Here is a 23,631-nt window from a genome sequence, read left to right on the forward strand (position 1 = left end):
TATATATATATATATATATATATATATATATATATATATATATATATATTTCACATTATTTTTCGACTGTACTGTTTTAAATATTGATTTATAGTATCAGCAATCGGTCTGTAGGAAATAAAACTCTATTTGTTCTGTCTCAATATTTCGTCACGATTTTGTGACTTCTTCAGGAGAAAACTGTAAATTTATTAGAATAATTAATTATTATATGTAAACAAAGTGAATATTTCAATACTTACAACTATAAGAATAAAAATTTAAATTTTTTTAACATATCAAAATAAATGACATTTTTATTTGTTTTTTTTTTAGGTGTTATGGTAACCGCAATATTTTATAGAGTGAATTGCAATTGTACAATTTTTAGTGAATAAGTTAAAATAAACAATTATTATAATTGATGGTATGTAGTCAGTTATTATAATAACGATATTTAGGAATGGAATAAAATTATAGGTACAGTTACTAGAGAATTACTAAGTTTGTTTTTAAAGGTTAAGATCTATCATATTATATATTGTTTAGTATGTTGCAGTAGATATTACTTAAATGATTGGTGTCTGTCTTATAATTGACAGATTCAGGAGTTTTATTAATGTGTACCATTTCAAGGAAAAGCTGATTTTTATAATTATCAACTTGTTCCAAGATTTTTACATTATTAAAGTCAAAGTTATGTCCTGTCTTCAAGTGGTAGTCTACTAAGGCACAAGAGTTTTTTCGTATGTTACAGTCACTTTTGTGTTAAGTGACACGTTGTTTAAGCCACTGTTGACTTTTACCAATATAACAACTTTGACATTGACTGCAATTTATTCTGTGAATTATATTACTCATTATAATTATAAAACTCCAAATTCATTAATTCACTTTGACTTTAATAATGTAAAAATCTTGGAACAAGTTTATAATTATAAAAATCGGCTTTTCTTTGAAATGGTACACATTAATAAAACTCCTGAATCTATCAATTATAAGACAGACACCAATCATTTAAGTAATATCTACTGCAACATACTAACCAATATATAATATGATAGATCTTAACCTTTAAAAACAAACTTAATAATTCTCTAGTAACTGTACCTATAATTTTATTCCATTCCTAAATATCGGTATTACAATAACTGACTACATACCATCAATTATAATAATTTATTCACTAAAAATTGTACAATGGGAATTCACTCTAAATATTGCGGTTACCATAACTCCTAAATAAAAATGTCATTCATTTAGATATGTTAAAAAAATATAAATTTTTATTCTTATAGTTGTAAGTATTGAAACATTCACTTTGTTTACATATAATAATTAATTATTCTAATAAATTTACAGTTTTCTCCTGAAGAAGTCACAAAATCGTGACGAAATATTGAGACAGAACAAATAGAGTTTTATTTCCTACAGACCGATTGCTGATAGTATACATGTATATGAACTACTATCGAAGATAAAATAAATAGGAAGGAAAGTAGGAGCATTTCAAAGAGAAAATGAGAAAAAATAAATATAATGTATTTACAAATCTTTATTTTTTTATTTTATTTTAATAATTGCATATTTACAATTTTTTGTAAAAACACTGGTGTAATAAGCAGATTTGTTGATGCTGATTTGCATATTGCTGTATTCATTTTTCTGTTGTAGTAAATGTTTACAGTTGTTTGTATTTTAGGTTTTACTCAGGAAGAGAATAAAATGAAAATTATGGAAACATTGTATGAACATTCATTCCATAATGAAGACTGTACGAATCGAGACGCCGAAGGGAAAACTGTAAATAAAAATATAAAAATTCAGACTAGACAGGGACCTTACAAATGTGAAATTTGTTTTCAGCAGTTTAGTCAAGCAGGTAGTTTGAAAAGACATTTGAAAGTACACACTGGAAAAAAACCTCACAAGTGTGAAATTTGTTTCAAGCAGTTTAGTGAAGCACGTCATTTGAAAGAACATATAAGAACGCACACTGGAGAAAAACCTTATAAGTGTGAAATTTGTTTTAAGCAGTTTAACGCAGCAACTAATTTGAAAACACATTTGAGAATGCACACTGGAGAAAGGCCTTACAAGTGTGAAATTTGTTTTAAGCAGTTTAGTGATGCAAGTACTTTTAGAAAACATTTAAGAGTGCACACTGGAGAAAAACCTTACAAGTGTGAAATTTGTTTCAAGCAGTTTAGTGAAGCACGTCATTTGAAAGAACATATAAGAACGCACACTGGAGAAAAACCTTATAAGTGTGAAATTTGTTTTAAGCAGTTTAACGCAGCAGCTAATTTGAAAACACATTTGAGAATGCACACTGGAGAAAGGCCTTACAAGTGTGAAATTTGTTTTAAGCAGTTTAGCATAGCAACTAATTTGAAAACACATTTGAGAATGCACACTGGAGAAAAACCTTATAAGTGTGAAGTTTGTTTTAAGAAGTTTAGCGTAGCAAGGATTTTGAAAAGACATTTGAGAGTGCACACTGTAGAAGAGCCTTACAAGTGAAATCTGTTTTAAGAAGTTTAGTGATGGAAGAGCTTTAAAAATACATTTGCTAGTACACGCTGGAGAAAAACTTTACAAACATTAAAAGAGAAATAGATGACAAGTGATGACAAATTATTGTTTCCCTAGTTAACTGCTCTTTTTCTAACTTGGCTGCACCGTACTGAAGACGACCAATAGTCAGTAATACGTATATACGGTTGCCTTCCATCGATATACAGTCGACTCAGGTAATTCAGTCTTGCGATAATTCGAACCTCTCTATAATTCAAAGTTATTACGAGTTCCCTACAAAATCTCTTTATATTTCGAACTAAATCAATACGTTTTGATGCACTTGGTAATCCGAACGAAAAAAATCATTGCTGTATTACAAAACGACGCGTTAATTTGAACTCATCGGCGTCCAACACTCGACAATTCAGTTACAGAGAGAAAGAGGAGGAAAGATCGTATGTACCAACGCGCCTTTGTTACTGTTATGATTAATTTGACTACATATTTGACTCACACATCTCACGAATTGGTTTGTTTAGTTATTAGTTACTGTTACTCTTTCGTTGGTATATAGATTAAAATTTTGATTGTAATGAGCCCTAGACCGTATAAATGTTTGACAATTGCTGAAAAGAAGAGGTTAATCCAAAAAGTAGAGGAAGATGAGAAAAAAAGTGATGTCGTAAAAGAATTTAAGATTCCTCTGAGTACTCTCTCAACCATAATAAGCACAAGGAGAAAATTAATGCTTCTCAAACTGCTGGAGTACGGAAAAGAACTACTAAAGGTAAATTTCTTCGTCTGGAAGAATTCTGGTCATTTGTCTAAGACAGTGTAGAGGACAAAAAGCGTCTATTAGCAGAAACTTTTTGAAGGAAAAAGCAAAAGAGTTCGCCTCTACTCTAAGCATCAAAAACTTTGCGGCAAGTGCAGGGTGGCTTACAAATTTCAAAAAGGGAAATGGAGTTGTATTTAAAAAAGTTTGTGGGGAAAGTGGAAGTGTTAATGTTGCAGTTTGCTTAGATTGGCACGGTAAATTGAAGACCTTGATTGAAAACTATGATGCCCGAGACATTTTTAATACTGATGAAACTGGCCTATTTTTCAAATGTTTACCGGACAAGACGCTTACTTTTAAAGATGAAAAATGTCATGGGAGAAAACATAGTAAAGAGAGGTTGACGGTTTTACTTGCAGTAAATATGGACGGATCGGAAAAACTTAAACCCTTACTGATATGAAAAGCAATGAAACAGCGAGGTTTCAAAGGTGTGAAATCGTTTCCTACGGATTATCGTGCTAACATATAAGCTTGGAGCACGACAGAACTTTTTAACAATTGACTTTTAACAGTTAATAGGGACGGATTAATGAAACGACAAAAGCGTAAAATTTTACTATTTTTAGACAATTGCACTGTCCACAACAGTCCTCCTACATTGTCCAACGTGGAACTCTACTTCTTTCCGCCAAATACAACTTCCAAATTGCAACCATTGGACGAAGGGATTATCCATAATTTTAAGACGTTCTATCGCAAAGAAATTGTTAAGCTCGTTTTAGAATCTCTAGACAAGCAGCTAACTGCAAATATCACGGTTCTGACAACTACTTTAACCGATTGACAATTCATGGAGAGGTGTAGCACCCCTAACAATTCTCAACTGCTTCAAAACATCCGGTTTTTTAAAAGATCAGGAACATTTTCCAATACTTATGGATGATGAAGAACTAGCAATAGAACCATTAGTTGACATCAGCGGTGTGAGTTTTTCCGAGAATGAAAAAAGTAACGATGAAGATGAGTACGATACATCAGAACTTTTGGCAGAGGTGTTAGTTAAGGAAGCAAGATCCTCATTCGATACCGTACAAACCTTCTGTCTACAAAACGAAAGTGATGAAAAAGCATATCAGGCAATTTTTCTCTTAAACAAAATTATTGAGCAGTCTGAGCAGCAGCAATGTGCTGTGAAGCAAACCAGTCTAATACAGTTCATTCGAAAGATTGATTAATTCACATTATGAATACATACATGTATGTACACGAATGTACCTCTAAACGTTTGTCATCGTTATAGAACAGCAGTTAATAAATAATAATTGATCACCACTTAATAATTCGAAGTTTTATTTATTTTCTCACAAATTTCGAACCATTTGATATTTCAAACACTCAATAATTCGTAATATTTTAAGAGGATTTTACACACACATACACACACACACACACATATATATATATATATATATATATATATATATATATATATATATATATATATATATATATTTAATTTCAAATTATTTTTCGACTGTACTGTTTTAAATATTGATTTATAGTATCAGCAATCGGTCTGTAGGAAATAAAACTCTATTTGTTCTGTCTCAATATTTCGTCACGATTTTGTGACTTCTTCAGGAGAAAACTGTAAATTTATTAGAATAATTAATTATTATATGTAAACAAAGTGAATATTTCAATACTTACAACTATAAGAATAAAAATTTAAATTTTTTTAACATATCAAAATAAATGACATTTTTATTTGTTTTTTTTTAGGTGTTATGGTAACCGCAATATTTTATAGAGTGAATTGCAATTGTACAATTTTTAGTGAATAAGTTAAAATAAACAATTATTATAATTGATGGTATGTAGTCAGTTATTATAATAACGATATTTAGGAATGGAATAAAATTATAGGTACAGTTACTAGAGAATTACTAAGTTTGTTTTTAAAGGTTAAGATCTATCATATTATAGGTGTCTGTCTTATAATTGACAGATTAAGGAGTTTTATTAATGTGTACCATTTCAAGGAAAAGCTGATTTTTATAATTATCAACTTGTTCCAAGATTTTTACATTATTAAAGTCAAAGTTATGTCCTGTCTTCAAGTGGTAGTCCACTAAGGCACAAGAGTTTTTTCGTATGTTACAGTCACTTTTGTGTTAAGTGACACGTTGTTTAAGCCACTGTTGACTTTTACCAATATAACAACTTTGACATTGACTGCAATTTATTCTGTGAATTATATTACTCATTATAAATATAAAACTCCAAATTCATTAATTCACTTTGACTTTAATAATGTAAAAATCTTGGAACAAGTTTATAATTATAAAAATCGGCTTTTCTTTGAAATGGTACACATTAATAAAACTCCTGAATCTATCAATTATAAGACAGACACCAATCATTTAAGTAATATCTACTGCAACATACTAACCAATATATAATATGATAGATCTTAACCTTTAAAAACAAACTTAATAATTCTCTAGTAACTGTACCTATAATTTTATTCCATTCCTAAATATCGGTATTACAATAACTGACTACATACCATCAATTATAATAATTTATTCACTAAAAATTGTACAATGGGAATTCACTCTAAATATTGCGGTTACCATAACTCCTAAATAAAAATGTCATTTATTTAGATATGTTAAAAAAATATAAATTTTTATTCTTATAGTTGTAAGTATTGAAACATTCACTTTGTTTACATATAATAATTAATTATTCTAATAAATTTACAGTTTTCTCCTGAAGAAGTCACAAAATCGTGACGAAATATTGAGACAGAACAAATAGAGTTTTATTTCCTACAGACCGATTGCTGATAGTATACATGTATATGAACTACTATCGAAGATAAAATAAATAGGAAGGAAAGTAGGAGCATTTCAAAGAGAAAATGAGAAAAAATAAATATAATGTATTTACAAATCTTTATTTTTTTTATTTTATTTTAATAAATGCATATTTACAATTTTTTGTAAAAACACTGGTGTAATAAGCAGATTTGTTGATGCTGATTTGCATATTGCTGTATTCATTTTTCTGTTGTAGTAAATGTTTACAGTTGTTTGTATTTTAGGTTTTACTCAGGAAGAGAATAAAATGAAAATTATGGAAACATTGTATGAACATTTATTCCATAATGAAGACTGTACGAATCTAGACGCCGAAGGGAAAACTGTAAATAAAAATATAAAAATTCAGACTAGACAGGGACCTTACAAATGTGAAATTTGTTTTCAGCAGTTTAGTCAAGCAGGTAGTTTGAAAAGACATTTGAAAGTACACACTGGAAAAAAACCTCACAAGTGTGAAATTTGTTTCGAGCAGTTTAGTGAAGCACATCATTTGAAACAACATCTAAGAACGCACACTGGAGAAAAACCTTATAAGTGTGAAATTTGTTTTAAGCAGTTTAACACGGCAACTAATTTGAAAACACATTTGAGAATGCACACTGGAGAAAGACCTTATAAGTGTACAATTTGTTTAAAGAAGTTTAGTGATGCAAGTGCTTTGAAAAGGCATTTAAGACTGCATACTGGAGAAAATCTTTACAAATGTGAAATTTGTTTTAAGCAGTTTAGTGATGCAAGTAATTTTAGAAAACATTTAAGAGTGCACACTGGAGAAAAACCTTACAAGTGTGAAATTTGTTTCAAGCAGTTTAGTGAAGCACATCATTTGAAACAACATATAAGAACGCACACTGGAGAAAAACCTTATAAGTGTGAAATTTGTTTTAAGCAGTTTAACGCAGCAACTAATTTGAAAACACATTTGAGAATGCACACTGAAGAAAGGCCTTACAAGTGTGAAATTTGTTTTAAGCAGTTTAGTCAAGCAGGTAGTTATAGAAAACATTTAAGAGTGCACACTGGAGAAAAACCTTACAAGTGTGAAGTTTGTTTTAAGCAGTTTAGTGAATCATATGGTTTGAAAAAACATATAAGAGTACACACTAAAGAAAAACCTTATAAGTGTGAAATTTGTTTTAAGCAGTTTAGGACAGCAACTCATTTGAAAACACATTTGAGAATGCACACTGGAGAAAAACCTTATAAGTGTACAATTTGTTTAAAGAAGTTTAGTGATGCAAGTGCTTTGAAAAGGCATTTAAGACTGCATACTGGAGAAAATCTTTACAAATGTGAAATTTGTTTTAAGCAGTTTAGTGATGCAAGTAATTTTAGAAAACATTTAAGAGTGCACACTGGAGAAAAACCTTACAAGTGTGAAGTTTGTTTTAAGCAGTTTAGTGAATCATATGGTTTGAAAAAACATATAAGAGTACACACTAAAGAAAAACCTTAAAGTGTGAAATTTGTTTTAAGCAGTTTAGGACAGCAACTCATTTGAAAACACATTTGAGAATGCACACTGGAGAAAAACCTTATAAGTGTGAAGTTTGTTTTAAGAAGTTTAGCGTAGCAAGGATTTTGAAAAGACATTTGAGAGTGCACACTGTAGAAGAGCCTTACAAGTGAAATCTGTTTTAAGAAGTTTAGTGATGCAAGTGCTTTAAAAATAGATTTGCTAGTACACGCTGGAGAAAAACTTTACACACATTTAAAAGAAAAATAGATGACAAGTGATGAAAAATTATCGTTTCCCTAGTTAACTGCTCTTTTTCTAACTTGGCTGCACCGTATTGAAGACGACCAATAGTCAGGAATACGTATATACGGTTGCCTTCCATCGATATACAGTCGACTCAGGTAATTCAGTCTTGCGATAATTAGAACCTCTCTATCACGAGTTCCCTACAAAATCTCTTTATATTTCGAACTAAATCAATACGTTTTGATGCACTTGGTAATCCGAACGAAAAAAATCATTGCTATATTACAACACGACGCGTTAATTTGAACTCATCGGCGTCCAACACTCGACAATTCAAAGTTACAGAGAGAAAGAGGAGGAAAGATCGTATGTACCAACGCGCCTTTGTTTCTGTTATGATTAATTTGACTACATATTTGACTCACACATCTCACGAATTGTTTTGTTTAGTTATTAGTTACTGTTACTCTTTCGTTGGTATATAGATTAAAATTTGGACGATTTTCACATTTGGTCCCATTGAAGATAGCTATAATTGAGCTGTCAATCAAGTTCATAGAACGAAATGTTGGCGCTTGACTGTGTTGCCATGTTTTTTTAATAAATCGGGAAATAGCATGTGATTTATAATTAATAAAAATCCAATAGAACGTTAACAAACTAACAGTAAAAAAGAAATTCTTTTAAAGAATAATAAGAATAATATTCAGGTACTTTCCACAGACATCTGGTGACCATCTGTAACAATCTGGCAACTGGTGGTTTGAGGATTGCCAAATCTATTAGCTTATTATCAAAGGCAAATGCCAAAAAAATGTTGTAATAATTAACTGCAATTAATATGAGAAGAAACGAGTATTTATTCGTTCGCGTTGTATATAAAAAAATAATTGCATAATTCATATAATAATATAATAAAAATGTATTTTTGAAAGCTTCTCTATTTGTAATTGAAGCCTACAACATATACATTATAAAGACATGACAACACAGTCAAACGTCAAAAATTTGTTTTGTGAATTTAATTCACAGCTCCTTTGTAGCTATCTTCAATGGGACCAAATGTGAAAATCGTCCTAAAATTTTGATTGTAATGAGCCCTAGACCGTATAAATGTTTGACAATTGCTGAAAAGAAGAGGTTAATCCAAAAAGTAGAGGAAGATGAGAAGAAAAGTGATGTCGTAAAAGAATTTAAGATTCCTCTGAGTACTCTCTCAACCATAATAAGCACAAGGAGAAAATTAATGCTTCTCAAACTGCTGGAGTACGGAAAAGAACTACTAAAGGTAAATTTCTTCGTCTGGAAGAATTCTGGTCATTTGTCTAAGACAGTGTAAAGAACAAAAAGCGTCTATTAGCGGAAACTTGTTGAAGGAAAAAGCAAAAGAGTTCGCGTCTACTCTAAGCATCAAAAACTTTGCGGCAAGTGCAGGGTGGCTTACAAATTTCAAAAAGGGAAATGGAGTTGTATTTAAAAAAGTTTGTGGGGAAAGTGGAAGTGTTGATGATGCAGTTTGCTTAGATTGGCACGGTAAATTGAAGACCTTGATTGAAAACTATGATGCCCGAGACATTTTTAATACTGATGAAACTGGCCTATTTTTCAAATGTTTACCGGACAAGACGCTTACTTTTAAAGATGAAAAATGTCATGGGAGAAAACATAGTAAAGAGAGGTTGACGGTTTTACTTGCAGTAAATATGGACGGATCGGAAAAACTTAAACCCTTACTGATATGAAAAGCAATGAAACAGCGAGGATTCAAAGGTGTGAAATCGTTTCCTACGGATTATCGTGCTAACATATAAGCTTGGAGCACGACAGAACTTTTTAACAATTGACTTTTAACAGTTAATGGGGACGGGTTAATGAAACGGCAAAAGCGTAAAATTTTACTATTTTTAGACAATTGCACTGTCACAACAGTCCTCCTACATTGTCCAACGTGGAACTCTACTTCTTTCCGCCAAATACAACTTCCAAATTGCAACCATTGGACGAAGGGATTATCCATAATTTTAAGACGTTCTATCGCAAAGAAATTGTTAAGCTCGTTTTAGAATCTCTAGACAAGCAGCTAACTGCAAATATCACGGTTCTGACAACTATTTTACCGATTGATAATTCATGGAGAGGTGTAACACTCCTAACAATTCTCAATTGCTTCAAAACATCCGGTTTTTTAAAAGATCAGGAACATTTTCCAATACTTATGGATGATGAAGAACTAGCAATAGAATCGTTGGTTGACATCAGCGGTGTGAGTTTTTCCTACTTTGTTCAATTGGATGAAGATGTTTCAGGTTCACTAACTGATGGCGAAATTTTATCTGCGACAGATAAGAATGAAAAAAGTAACGATAAAGATGAGTACGATACATCAGAACTTTTGGCAGAGGTGTTAGTTAAGGAAGCAAGATCCTCATTCGATATCGTACAAACCTTCTGTCTACAAAACGAAAGTGATAAAAAAGCATTTCAGGCACTTTTTCTCTTAAAAGAAATTATTGAGCAGTCTGAGCAGCAGCAATGTGCTGTGAAGCAAACCAGTCTAATACAGTTCATTCGAAAGATTGATTAATTCACATTAAGTATGAGTACATACATGTATGTACACGAATGTACCTCTAAACGTTTGTCATCGTTATAGAACAGCAGTTAATAAATAATAATTGATCAACACTTAATAATTCGAAGTTTTATTTATTTTCTGTCACAAATTTCGAACCATTTGATATTTCAAGTACTCAATAATTCGTAAAATTTTAAGAGGGTTTTACTCACACACACACACACACATATATATATATATATATATATATATATATATATATATATATATATATATATATATATATATATATATATCTATATATATATATATATATATATATATATATATATATATATATATATATATATATATATTTCAAATTAATTTTCGACCGTACTGTTTTAAATATTGATTTATACTATCAGCAATCGGTCTGTAGGAAATAAAACTCTATTTGTTCTGTCTCAATATTTCGTCACGATTTTGTGACTTCTTAAGGAGAAAACTGTAAATTTATTAGAATAATTAATTATTATATGTAAACAAAGTGAATATTTCAATACTTACAACTATAAGAATAAAAATTTAAATTTTTTTAACAAATCTAAATAAATGACATTTTTATTTGATTTTTATTTAGTAGTTATAGTAACCGCAATATTTTATAGAGTGAATTCCAATTGTACAATTTTTAGTGAATAAGTTAAAATAAACAATTATTATAATTGATGGTATGTATTCAGTTATTATAATACCGATATTTAGGAATGGAATAAAATTATAGGTACAATTACTAGAGAATTACTAAGTTTGTTTTTAAAGATTAAGATCTATCATATTATATATTGTTTAGTATGTTGCAGTAGATATTACTTAAATGATTGGTGTCTGTCTTATAATTGATAGATTCAGGAGTTTTATTAATGTGTACCATTTCAAGGAAAAGCTGATTTTTATAATTATCAACTTGTTCCAAGATTTTTACATTATTAAAGTCAAAGTTATGTCATGTCTTCAAGTGGTAGTCCACTAAGGCACAAGAGTTTTTTCGTATGTTACAGTCACTTTTGTGTTGAGTGACACGTTGTTTAAGCCACTGTTGACTTTGACCAATATAACAACTTGGACATTGACTGCAATTTATTCTGTAAATTATATTACTCATTATAATTATAAAACTCCAAATTCATTAATTCACTTTGACTTTAATAATGTAAAAATTTTGGAACAAGTTTATAATTATAAAAATCGGCTTTTCCGATTAATAAAACTCCTGAAACTATCAATTATAATACAGACACCAATCATTTAAGTAATGTTTACTGCAACATACTAAACAATATAGATAGATTTTAACCTTTAAAAACAAACTTAGTAATTCTCTAGTAACTGTACCTATAGTTTTATTCCATTCCTAAATATCGGTATTACAAAAACTGACTACATACCATCAATTATAATAATTGTTTATTTTAACTTATTTACTAAAAATTGTACAATGGGAATTCACTCTATAAAATATTGCGGTTACCATAACTCCTAAATAAAAATGTCATTTATTTAGATATATTAAAAAAATATATTAAAGATATAAAAGATATATTAAATTTTTGTTCTTATAGTTGTAAGTATTGAAATATTCACTTTGTTTACATATAATAATTAATTATTCTAATAAATTTACAGTTTTCTCCTGAATAAGTCACAAAATCGTGACGAAATATTGAGACAGAACAAATAGAGTTTTGTTTCCTACAGACCGATTGCTGATACTATGAATCAATATATATATATATATATATATATATATATATATATATATATATATATATATATATATATATATATATTATATATATATATATTATATATATATATATATATATATATATATATATATATATATATACATATATATATGTATATGTACTACTATCGAAGATAAAATAAATAGAAAGGAAAGTAGGACCATTTCAAAGAGAAAATGAGAAAAAATAAATATAATGTATTTAAAAATCTTTATTTTTTTTATTTTATTTTAATAATTGCATATTTACAATTTTTTGTACAAACACTGGTGTAATAAGCAGATTTGTTGATGCTGATTTGCATATTGCTGTATTCATTTTTCTGTTGTAGTAAATGTTTACAGTTGTTTGTATTTTAGGTTTTACTCAGGAAGAGAATAAAATGAAAATTATGGAAACATTGTATGAACATTCATTCCATAATGAAGACTGTACGAATCGAGACGCCGAAGGGAAAACTGTAAATAAAAATATAAAAATTCAGACTAGACAGGGACCTTACAAATGTGAAATTTGTTTTCAGCAGTTTAGTCAAGCAGGTAGTTTGAAAAGACATTTGAAAGTACACACTGGAAAAAAACCTCACAAGTGTGAAATTTGTTTCAAGCAGTTTAGTGAAACACATCATTTGAAAGAACATATAAGAACGCACACTGGAGAAAAACCTTATAAGTGTGAAATTTGTTTTAAGCAGTTTACCGCAGCAACTAATTTGAAAACACATTTGAGAATGCACACTGGAGAAAGGCCTTACAAGTGTGAAATTTGTTTTAAGCAGTTTAGTGATGCAAGTACTTTTAGAAAACATTTAAGAGTGCACACTGGAGAAAAACCTCACAAGTGTGAAATTTGTTTTAGGCAGTTTAGTAAATCATATAGTTTGAAAAAACATGTAAGAGTGCACACTAAAGAAAAACCTTATAAGTGTGAAGTTTGTTTTAAGAAGTTTAGCGTAGCAATTACTTTGAAAAGACATTTGAGAGTGCACACTGTAGAAGAGCCTTACAAGTGAAATCTATTTTAAGAAGTCTAGTGATGCAAGTGCTTTAAAAATACATTTGCTAGTACACGCTGGAGAAAAACTTTACAAACATTAACCCTTTGTTCCCCGGAATAAGATTTCTTAGAAATTTTGGAAAAAAGAGTACAAATATGATTTAAGGGATGTGTAAATAGTATAAAATAATTTTTTCAATTTTTTTGCCCAACCTCTTATAAGGAGTGGGGAGCCGGGACCTACAAGTCCTGTCAGGGACGAGAGTGATGGTAACTTATACAACTACACAATGTTACATACTTGTCTATTCAGTAGTATTATGGTATTTGGTAAAACAATTTTTCTTATCATTAACACATAGATATACCGAACATTTTGAATATGGTCTTGACTATTGCAACAGACGAACATTGTTCGCATCTACCTCTTTTTGGGGTAAAAATTGGCAAGTGCACTCCACGGTTGCCCAGTCTAACGTCGTCAGAAACACTGTAGTTATATTTCCTACGTTTTGCACACACCAAAGAATTTTGTGGACTGTTTCGAAGTGTCACTGAAGACGCCGATCCTCGCTTATTTTGTGTGAGAGGATTGTTGGTTTTATTCATGAGTCCTAGGGCAACTCATCTTCTAAAATCAAGTAACGTAAGATGCTCTTAAGGTTGATCTGCACCCCCCAAAAGACAAACCCCAAATTCAAAAAATTTGAAAAAATTTGAGAAGGTATATGTGATGTCTAGAAGTATTTTGACAACTTTTAAACAAACTTCATGTTTTCGTTTCTGAAAAAACTGAAAAAAACTACTTTTTTCCAAGTATAAAGCGGGAAAACCAAACATAGGATTTTGTTAATTTTTTTACAGCATCAAGATATGATTATAAGAAATACTTATGAATTTTTTGAAAATTTTTGAATTTACAGTTTTGTTCCAATAGGAAAAAATAATATGTTTCGGCTTATAATAAAGTTACCGGTAAGAAACCGAAAAATTTTTTAATAACAACATATATAAAACTGTAAAAGTGGAAAATATTTGCAACAAAAAGTTAAATATTTTTTCCTAAACATGAAAAATCTCGTTAAACAAGAATTATGTCTTGAACTGCCGCCTTCAAATCGTAATTTAGGGAGATGGCTCCATCTGAAGCAATGGTAGTATTTATCATCGATAGATAGCATTACGTTTGGCTTCGAAACGCTTCAAGCAAAACGTCACACTAACAGGGTTGCCATATCAATTACTTTGTACAACACTTTGGCAGATAACAACAAAATTTAATAGGAATGTTATCGGTTTGAACTTTGAACCGGTCATGCTGAAACTTACAGAGTTACAGAATAGTAGATACTGCAACTTTTATTTTGAAAGTAGGATATCATAAAATTTACACTCTATAAGTAATATATCTATAAAAAACCTATTTAGTTTTAAAAACCTATTTAGTTAATTATTTTAGTATTTATAAAAATAGTGTTTCTTGCATAACCAGTATCGTACACAGAATTTGTCTGAGGGGGGGGGGTTTGAAATTTTTTTATGCTACCTCCATTTTGAGTCCCTAAAATTTGGGTTTTAGTTTAATTTAAAGTACTAAAGATAGCAGTGCCAAAGATTCAGGTATCTATTATCCTGCCTACCAACTAAAACCACCCTCTCTTACTTGTGTGCATTTGACTGTCGCACGTACCGTACTCCGAAAGTGGGGTGAAGACATTTTTGGAACACTCACTTCTCTTATCTAAATCTTATCTATTGTTCTGAAATTATTTTCTTGTGGCTTTTAAAGTAATTACTATTTTAATGGGAATAAGCCAACTTGTAAATACAATACATTTTGGAGACGGCTATCGCCGTATTCCCGTTCTTCTCCGCCAATCCTGCCGGTTTAAGGCATGCTCCTCCTCCAAACCTTTCGATTCCATCGCTCTTCTAATTCCTTCATGCCATGAGCGTCAAGTTCTACCTCTTTTTCTTCTTCCGGGGGGGGGGGGGGGGGGGGCATCCATTTGTGAAGTTTTTGGGGCCAACGTTCGTCAGGCATTCTCAATAGGTGTCCAAACCATTTTGAACCTCTTTTTTTCTATTCTGTCAATGACCGTTTCTGAAGAAGTTCAGACATCCTACAATTTTACGTCTCTGAGTAATTCGGTGTTTAATTTCGGTTTGTCCCAAGCCGTTCTTAGCAATGAGTGCACTTAAATATTTAAATTTTTCCACTTGTTTGATTTCCACGTCCTCGTCGATCAACACTTCAAACCTTGCATCTGAATTGATAACTAAATATTCTGTTTTCTTCATGCTGACTTGTAACCCACATTTTACATATTCTCTGTATAGACGCTTTATCATAAATTCTAGATCATAAAAATCTTGAGCTAGGACGACTTGGTCATCCGCAAAGTTCAGGGAGAACAGTACGTCATTTCCTATGGGGATTCCCATTCTAGGCACTGGTTTTTCCAATTATGGAGGGCTGCCTCAATATATAAATTAAACAGTGAGTGTGACATTATGCATCCTTGTTTTAGTCCTTTAGTTACTTTTATTGGCTCTGATAGTCTATTTCAGATTTTTAGGTAAGTAGTGTTCTCCCTGTATACTTCTGTAATTATTCCTAAAAGGTATGGACTAATGTCGAGTTGTTGCAACAATTTAAGTCTTGGAACTGTATCATACGCCTTTTCTAGGTCGATGAAGGCTAGATGTACTTTGGTACCAACTACTATTCTTTTTTCTATTAATTGTTGGAGTATAAACAAGTTATTAGTGCAAGATCAAAGATCAAAGATTCAAACGTCAATAAACTTATTTTAACCTTCAGTTGTGGCTTATTTCGATTAAAATAGTAATTAGATCTTATCTCTGTCGTTGGCTCGGTTGGTGTTTCTCTTCTTCTTCTTTCTTTTTAATGACTGCTCGGATGTAATTGTGAACACTATTCCATCCCTCCGTACTTCCAGTCATCTTCACGATCATCTCTCTTACAGTCACAGGGTTCATACCTATTTCTTTCTCTGTTTGATGGGTGAACCTCTGCACGGGCGACATCCCAATGAGGTCAATCAAGACAATGTCGACAATATAGCGTCGAACTATTGGCTGACGTCAGGAAAGATGTTCCCTGAAACAGAAGATTCACTACTGGCCATTCAGGATCAGGTTATACAAACCAAAAATTACCTGAAATATATCGTCAAAGACCCTCAGGTCCAGAATGACAAATGCCGATATGGATGTTAAGCTCAGGAAACCATCCAACATCTTACCGGGGCTGTCAGGCATTTGCTGCAACTGAATATAAGGAACGGCACGACTCAGTAAGAAAGATCATTCATCAAGAGATAGCTATCAAACTGGAACTTCTTCAAACAAACCATCTTCCATATTATCAATACGTTCCTGAGAGTATACTTGACAATGACAACTACAAGCTATACTGGGACCGCACTGTGCTCACAGAACAAACAGTGGCACATAATAGACCAGATCTCATACTAGTTAATAAACTAAAGAGACAAACAACATTAATTAATGTGGCGATACCCAACAACAATAATCTTCGTGTTAAACAGAACGAAAAAATCGCCAAGTACAGGGATCTGGAAATTCAAACACAAAGACAGTGGAGAATGGAAAGTACCCAGACAATACCTATTATTCTCTCTACTACTGGAGTAATTCCAAAGAAACTCCTAGAAAACATAAAAAAGCTAGGTCTGAATGAACATCTCTACAAGACTGCAGAAAGCTGTAGTACTCTCAACGTCCAGATGTGTACGAAAATTTTTGGGAGATACTCAAACATACCAAGCCACCTAGGGCTCGGTAACACGGAAAGAGTCCCACCAGAGCTCAATCCTTTTGATACCGTAGGTATCTGGGATGAGTGAATTTTCCCCTTAGATGGAGTGTGAGCCGTATGACTAAATCTGGGATACTAATACTCAAAAGCAAACTTAATTTCAAGCACATAGTAAAAGCAATAAACACATACGCAATACCACTTTTCACATACTCACTTGGATTTATAAAATGGTCGAATACGGAAACTGAAGAACTAATTAGACCAAATAGAATCGTGATAACTAAATAGGCATCAACTACCCAAAATCGTACATCCAACGCATGACACTACCACGCACACAAGGTGAGAGAAGAACATCGTGTTTTGGAAATATCATTCACTACTTAAAGATAAAAAACAAAGACAAAAATATATAGAGCAGCAATTAGACCAGTGATAGCATACGTAGCGAAAGTAATATGTCTTACGAAAATAGATATAAAGAAAATAAAAATATAAATAAAAAGTAAAATATAAAGAAAAAGTAAGAATTATTATAAGCAAAATGATAAGAATAAACAGCCCAATAAAGCCCGAACAAGGAGAATATAGAAGACTAATGAAGCATGAAATAAGAAATAGAAATATAACCGAAGGGGAAGACATAGTAAAATTTATTAATCCACACAGACTGAGATGGTTTGGACACATACAAAGAAGAGAAAAAGACGCACTAATAAGGAAGATAACAAACCTGAAACCAGTAATAAACAGACCAAAAGAAAGACATGTTCGCATGTTTTAAATAACATCTTTGACGATTGACCATTTTTCATATAAATCCCACTAAAATATTAAATAATACCAGATAATTTTATTTTTAACTATCAACAAAAATCTAATATATGATTGCATGTATAAATTTAATGGTAATACGATATTCACAGATAGCGCCGCTAAGTACCTCTTTGTCGATAAAAATGTTTACATAATAAATATGTGTCATTTTTCAATGATATGTGTGGATTATGTTCTTGCAAATGCGTAACTTTAATATATTCCGATTGACACAGCGGAGCAGTAAAATATTATACATAAAGATGTTGTTAAAGATATCTTTGCTTATTTGGTCTACTAGGTATTTGATAAAATTACTGTCTACACAACTTGGCAACTCAGCCAATAGATATAATGATAGAAAACTGTAATTTATATCATCATCGTGTAGAAATCTACGATTAAGTTAAAAAAATTACCACAGTAGTATGCCGCAGTAGAGCCATCTCTAGGATCAGAAACAAATTAATCGAGGGTGAAGATCAACCTTAAGGATGAAGTTTTTTATAGACGATGTAACTATTGACGAATGCAATATCAACAATTCCAAAAAATAGGCGGTGCCACCATTTTTGGACCGCCTATTGATGCAATATGCTTGGCGAAGTCTGTCCGCTTGATCTACACCACCCATATGTTTATTTAATTATCGACAATCTGGGCACACTTTATATCGATCTTGGTAACATCTTTCTGTTGACGTTTGACTGTAGTCAATTCTGTGCCATGGAAGTTGGATAAAAATGTACTATCCTGTTGCCACACCATTTGAAAAATGATATATCCATATTTGACACTCTATAATTAATATCACATCGCCGAAAGGATTTATTTTCTTTCATATTATTTGATGGTAATCCTAGTCGATCACGCTGAACTGTTCCACATGCCAACGTGTTTTCAGTTTTTAGTTTTTCTAATAAAAAGACTGATGTGAAGTAATTGTCGAAATACATTATACGACTAGTGCGCCAATAATTTTGGGCCAAAGTTAAAACAACGCTTTCGCCCAATCCGAAATCCTGAAACTTTTTTTCGGCTACTTCATTTTTTCCTTGGTATACATCGAATTTTTTAATATACCCGTTTTGGTCTCCCAGGCACCATAGTTTGTACCCTCTTTTGATGGGTTTTTAGGGTTATATTGTTGTAATGTGGAGCGGCCTTTGAAGATTATCATGGATTCGTCAACTGTACCATTAGTTGAGTCCTTGTTCCATTATTTAAAATATCAAAGCGTTCGTTCAAAGCTGTCACAAAAGGTCTGATCTTATAGATTTTGTCTTTGTTGTTGAGGGGTATTGTGGAATTGTCATTTATATGCAGGTATTGCAAAAACTGCTCACAACGACTCCTAGACATTACTCTTTTTACAATTGCTACTCCGAGGTCTTTAGCACATGACCAGTAATGTGTATAACTTGGTAGTGTATGGTAGCCCATAAAACAGTTAAGTCCTAGGAAAACCAATAGTTCACATTCTTTAAAATTCATAGTCTTTCCACGTTGAATAGCATACAAGTTTGATTCTTAGACGATGTAGTATTTGGCCCCAACACTGTTAGAAAGTAATCATTGTAAGTTGAGCAAGTGTTCTTCAATCACATTCTCATCCAAGCTGTATGACGTAATGTTGGTAGTAAGCTCTCTCTTTTTCCGTTTTCTTTTCTGTTCCTCTTCTGCTTTTCCTCCTCTTTTGTTTTTCTTTGGCTCTGAAACTTCAAGAGATGTAACAGGAGCATTATTTTCTATTCCAGTATTTGCCTGCTGTTCAGAATCTGCATTTTCATTGTCTAAATTTACTTCCTGTAAAACCGTTGTCATGTTGTTGGTTTCGTAATATTCATCTTCTTCATCACTTTGCTCTTCGTCTGTTATCGTTTCGTTGTCCAGTGGCAGATTTGCTAGTTCAAAAGCTGCTTCTTCAGCTGCAGCCAAAAGTTCATCATCATTGAGTGGCTTTTTATGTAGCCAATTATACATTTTTCTATAAAAAAAAAATAAAAAAAATGTTACCTACCTATATTTCAAATAAATTATTTTCATTTAGTTTTTAGTACTAATAGGAACGTCCTTGCGTCCAATTTTTATGATCCCTTTTCCCTATTTTAGGTAGATACACCCTGTTTTTAATAAATAATACATATACAATAACATCCCTGACGGGACTTAGAAGTCCAGTCAGAAGTTTGGTAAAGTCTCCTTGTACAATCTAATTCAATAACTGATATTTGTTTGTGTGTTTGAAACATCAATGAGCTCAAATTCACAATAAATTATACTCCACCCTCTGATAACTTAGAAAACGACACTAACAAAACACACAACACAGCTGAAGCAGTCGTTGCTCTGTCACACTAACGAAAACATTTAAGTAAATGTCATCATCGTATTATAGCGCGTATTCTTGGTTGTCTTAAAGTTTTACCTTAAAAAAAATATCCCACAGGCTATTTCCATTTCTATTTAGCCTTACAAGCATAAATATCATTGCATTCTTGGTGGATAGGTCTTGAGCCAGTAGGTGTCCTACAAAATCACAATTTTCTATAAACCTGCGAGTGTACAAAAAAAGTTATTTTCTAATCTTCTTCTTCAGTCTGTATTCGTCCACTGCTGGACATAGGCCTCTTCCATTTGCTTCCATTGATTTCTACTCTTGGCAATTCTCATCCACTACTTGCCCGAGACCTGTTTGATATCATCTGCCCACCTCCTCTGTGGTCTGCCTACTCCTCGCTTGTTCTCTCTTGGTCTCCAGTTTGTTAATCTCTGTGTTCATTTTTCGGGATTATCTCGGGCAACATGTCCGACCCATTGCCACTTGAGCCTTGCTATACGTTCTGCGACATCAGTAATCTTTGTTCTTCCCTCCAGAATCCTGTCTCCCAAACTAATCCCTACCATGGCCCTCTCCATCGCTCTTTGGGTTGTACTGAGCTGCTCTAAGGTTTTCTTGTAAAGGCCATGGTCTCCAGTCCATATGTAGTTACAGGCAAGATACATTTGTCATAAACTCTACGTTCGAGACACATTGATATATCTTAATTCTTCAAGATCCAAGACAATTGAATGCGTCTTTTGAAGTTATACTTCTATACGCGCGCTCCACGTTGGAAATTTGTATGGGAGTGAATCTGTGAAATCATTACATATGTAAGATAATGAGTAAGAGAGAGACAGAAGAAATATTTTCTCTCTCGAATATAAAAATGTTCCTTTTGTATACTTATATAATTTAATATATATATATATATATATATATATATATATATATATATATATATATATATATATATAATAAAATGTTTATTAATATTATTATTTATGTGATATGTTTGTATTATTTATTAAATGTTCATAATTATATTAGTCATTTGTATTTCAAAATAATAATCTCAATAAATCACAGTATGATCCAGAACTGTCAATTTTGAAATACGTTTGTGTCATGTCCTCGGTAGTATAGTAGTTAGTATCCCCGGCTGTCACACGGGAGACCGGGGTTCGATTCCCAGTCGGGGAGGACTTTTTTATTAATATTATTACATGGTAACTTAAACATATATGCGTAAGTAGAAAAGTTATGTATATTATTGTCATTTTTAAATACTTATGAATATTGCATTTTAATTTGTATTATATATATATATATATATATATATATATATATATATATATATATATATATATATATATATATATATATATACCCGGTATTTAGGCGGCACACGCCCTTCCGGTAGGGATCTATGGGGGAGTATCACCAAGCCGCAAGCCCTTATCTCTTGCCGTACTGCTCCACCATAGGCCGATCAGATACCAGCATATTCTAGACTAAGCCGCAGATTCATTTAGAATTTTAAACTGCTGCGTTAGCCTTTTTGTTTTCTGTACACCGAGCTGGGGATTGAACTGACATCTCTCGCAGTGAAGCGAAGGAGAAGCCAGCCGCCCAGCCCGCTTGACTATCCGATCGTATAATTTGTATTGTATTATTATATTAAATTATGTTGCACTGTATTGTAAGGTATTTTTTTTATGTATATTAATGCATTTATTTGAAAATGCTAAATTTTAAAATAAAATGAAAATTTACAACATAATCCGAGTTGTTGGTCTTATTTCCTTTTTGATTGTACTTCTATAAGCGCATTCGACGTTGGAAATTTGTGTGTATTCGTATATATTGAGTGAATCGTCAAAATCATTACATATAGGTAAGAGAGAGACAGAAGATATATTTTCTCTCTCGAGAATAAAAATGTTCCTTTTGTAAACATATTTAATATTTATTAATATTATTTTTTTATTAATATTATTATCATGGTAAATTAAACATATGCGTAAGTTATATATTTTGTCATTTTTAAATATTTATGAATATTGCATTTTAATTTGTATTGTATTATAAAATTGAATTATGTGGCAGTGTATTGTCTTGTATTTTTATATTAATAACAAAATAAACAATGCATTTTACTGCAGAGTATGTGTAAAAAAATTGTTGCATTCAACTCCTTTCATACATATATGAAAATAAAAATATTTATTATTATTAATAAATATTTTCATCAAAATATTGATTCAATCCTTCATTTACTATACTCCTATTACAGGTCAAAAGTTGTTTATTAATTCTTAGTAAGTTGTTATTAATTCTGTTTCTCTTTCTGCTGTCTTACCTATAGCATTACATATGTAATGATTGTGCAGATTGACTCCCAAATAAATTTGTAACGGCGAATGCGTGTATAGAAGTGTAACTTCCACCGGCAGTCCCACTGGACTGCCACACCCGTTTTTTATTTCGGCTATTTGGTTTTCTTTGCCGATTTTAATAGTACTAAATAATACTGTCGTCCGCAAACCTCAAATGACTCAAACCTACACCATCAATGTTTAGACCTTTTTACCAAGACGCATTTTTTCGTCTTTATTGATTTTAATGTGGAATGTTGCCTGTTCATAAATGTTTTTCATAAGTATAGTGTACCGTGAGTCTATTCGAGCATCTCTCAGGGCTGACAAAAAGGACAAAATTTCAATACTATCGAAAGCCTTGTGAAAGTCAATAAATGCCATATATGTAGAGGTACATTATATTCTGTGGTTTTTTCTACGAGTGTTCTGATGGTTTGTAAGTGATCGTTAGTACCAAACACTTTTCTAAATCCCGCCTGTTCAACCGGTTGATATAAATCAAGTTTTTATGTTATGCGGTTGGTTATTATTCTTGTTAGCAATTTGTATAAGTCTGACAACAAACTTATAGGTCTGTAGTTTTCAATATTAGTAGGGCCTCCTTTCTTGTGTAGAAGTATTATCTCGGCGTTTTTTCACAGACTGGCTATTCTTTTTTCTGTTAGACACTTATTCAACAAAACTTCCACAACTTTTACAACGATGTTGCCGCCCATTTTTAACATTTCAGACGTTATACGATCCTCACCAGGAGCTTTTTTCTTTTTCATTTGCTGTAAGGCATGTCTAATTTCCGAAGAAGTTATTTTAGGGAGAGTTTCCGAGCCGACGTTTAGAATTGTTCTATGGTCTGTTCCGATGTTCTGTATAGTAGATGTATACATATTCTCATAGAACGTTTGAATTTCCTTGATTATTTGAGTTTTTTCCGTCACCGTATTCCCCTGTTGGTTTTTGATTTTAGTTATCTTTGATTTTTCTTTAGTTAAATTTGATTTCAATTGCAATCAATAAATAACAAATTTTAGATTTGCGCCAATTACATCCTGTGATGTTGAAAGATCGTTTT

The 23,631-nt window shown here is 31.7% G+C and overlaps 1 protein-coding gene across 2 annotated transcripts in view; it reads left to right on the forward strand.

Annotated features, from left to right (window-relative positions):
• The window catches only part of LOC140443259 (uncharacterized), a 31,205-nt gene extending 15,994 nt beyond the window's left edge, over nucleotides 1-15,211 (forward strand). Inside the window, exons 2-4 of one of the 2 annotated variants that reach the window (XR_011951190.1) lie at nucleotides 1,682-1,861; nucleotides 6,390-8,028; nucleotides 12,598-15,211. Coding sequence is in view for 1 of the 2 variants with exons in the window: in XM_072534403.1 (XP_072390504.1) it covers nucleotides 1,682-1,861; nucleotides 6,390-7,624 (1,415 nt within the window). In the remaining variant the exon portion in view is untranslated. Of the gene's footprint in view, nucleotides 1-1,681; nucleotides 1,862-6,389; nucleotides 10,538-12,597 lie in introns of those variants that run through there. The other variant, XM_072534403.1, reaches the window with a different exon arrangement.
• Nucleotides 15,212-23,631: the final 8,420 nt, after the last annotated feature.

This window comes from Diabrotica undecimpunctata, chromosome 6 (genome assembly GCF_040954645.1).
Source record: "Diabrotica undecimpunctata isolate CICGRU chromosome 6, icDiaUnde3, whole genome shotgun sequence".
Taxonomy (NCBI): Eukaryota; Metazoa; Arthropoda; class Insecta; order Coleoptera; family Chrysomelidae; genus Diabrotica; species Diabrotica undecimpunctata.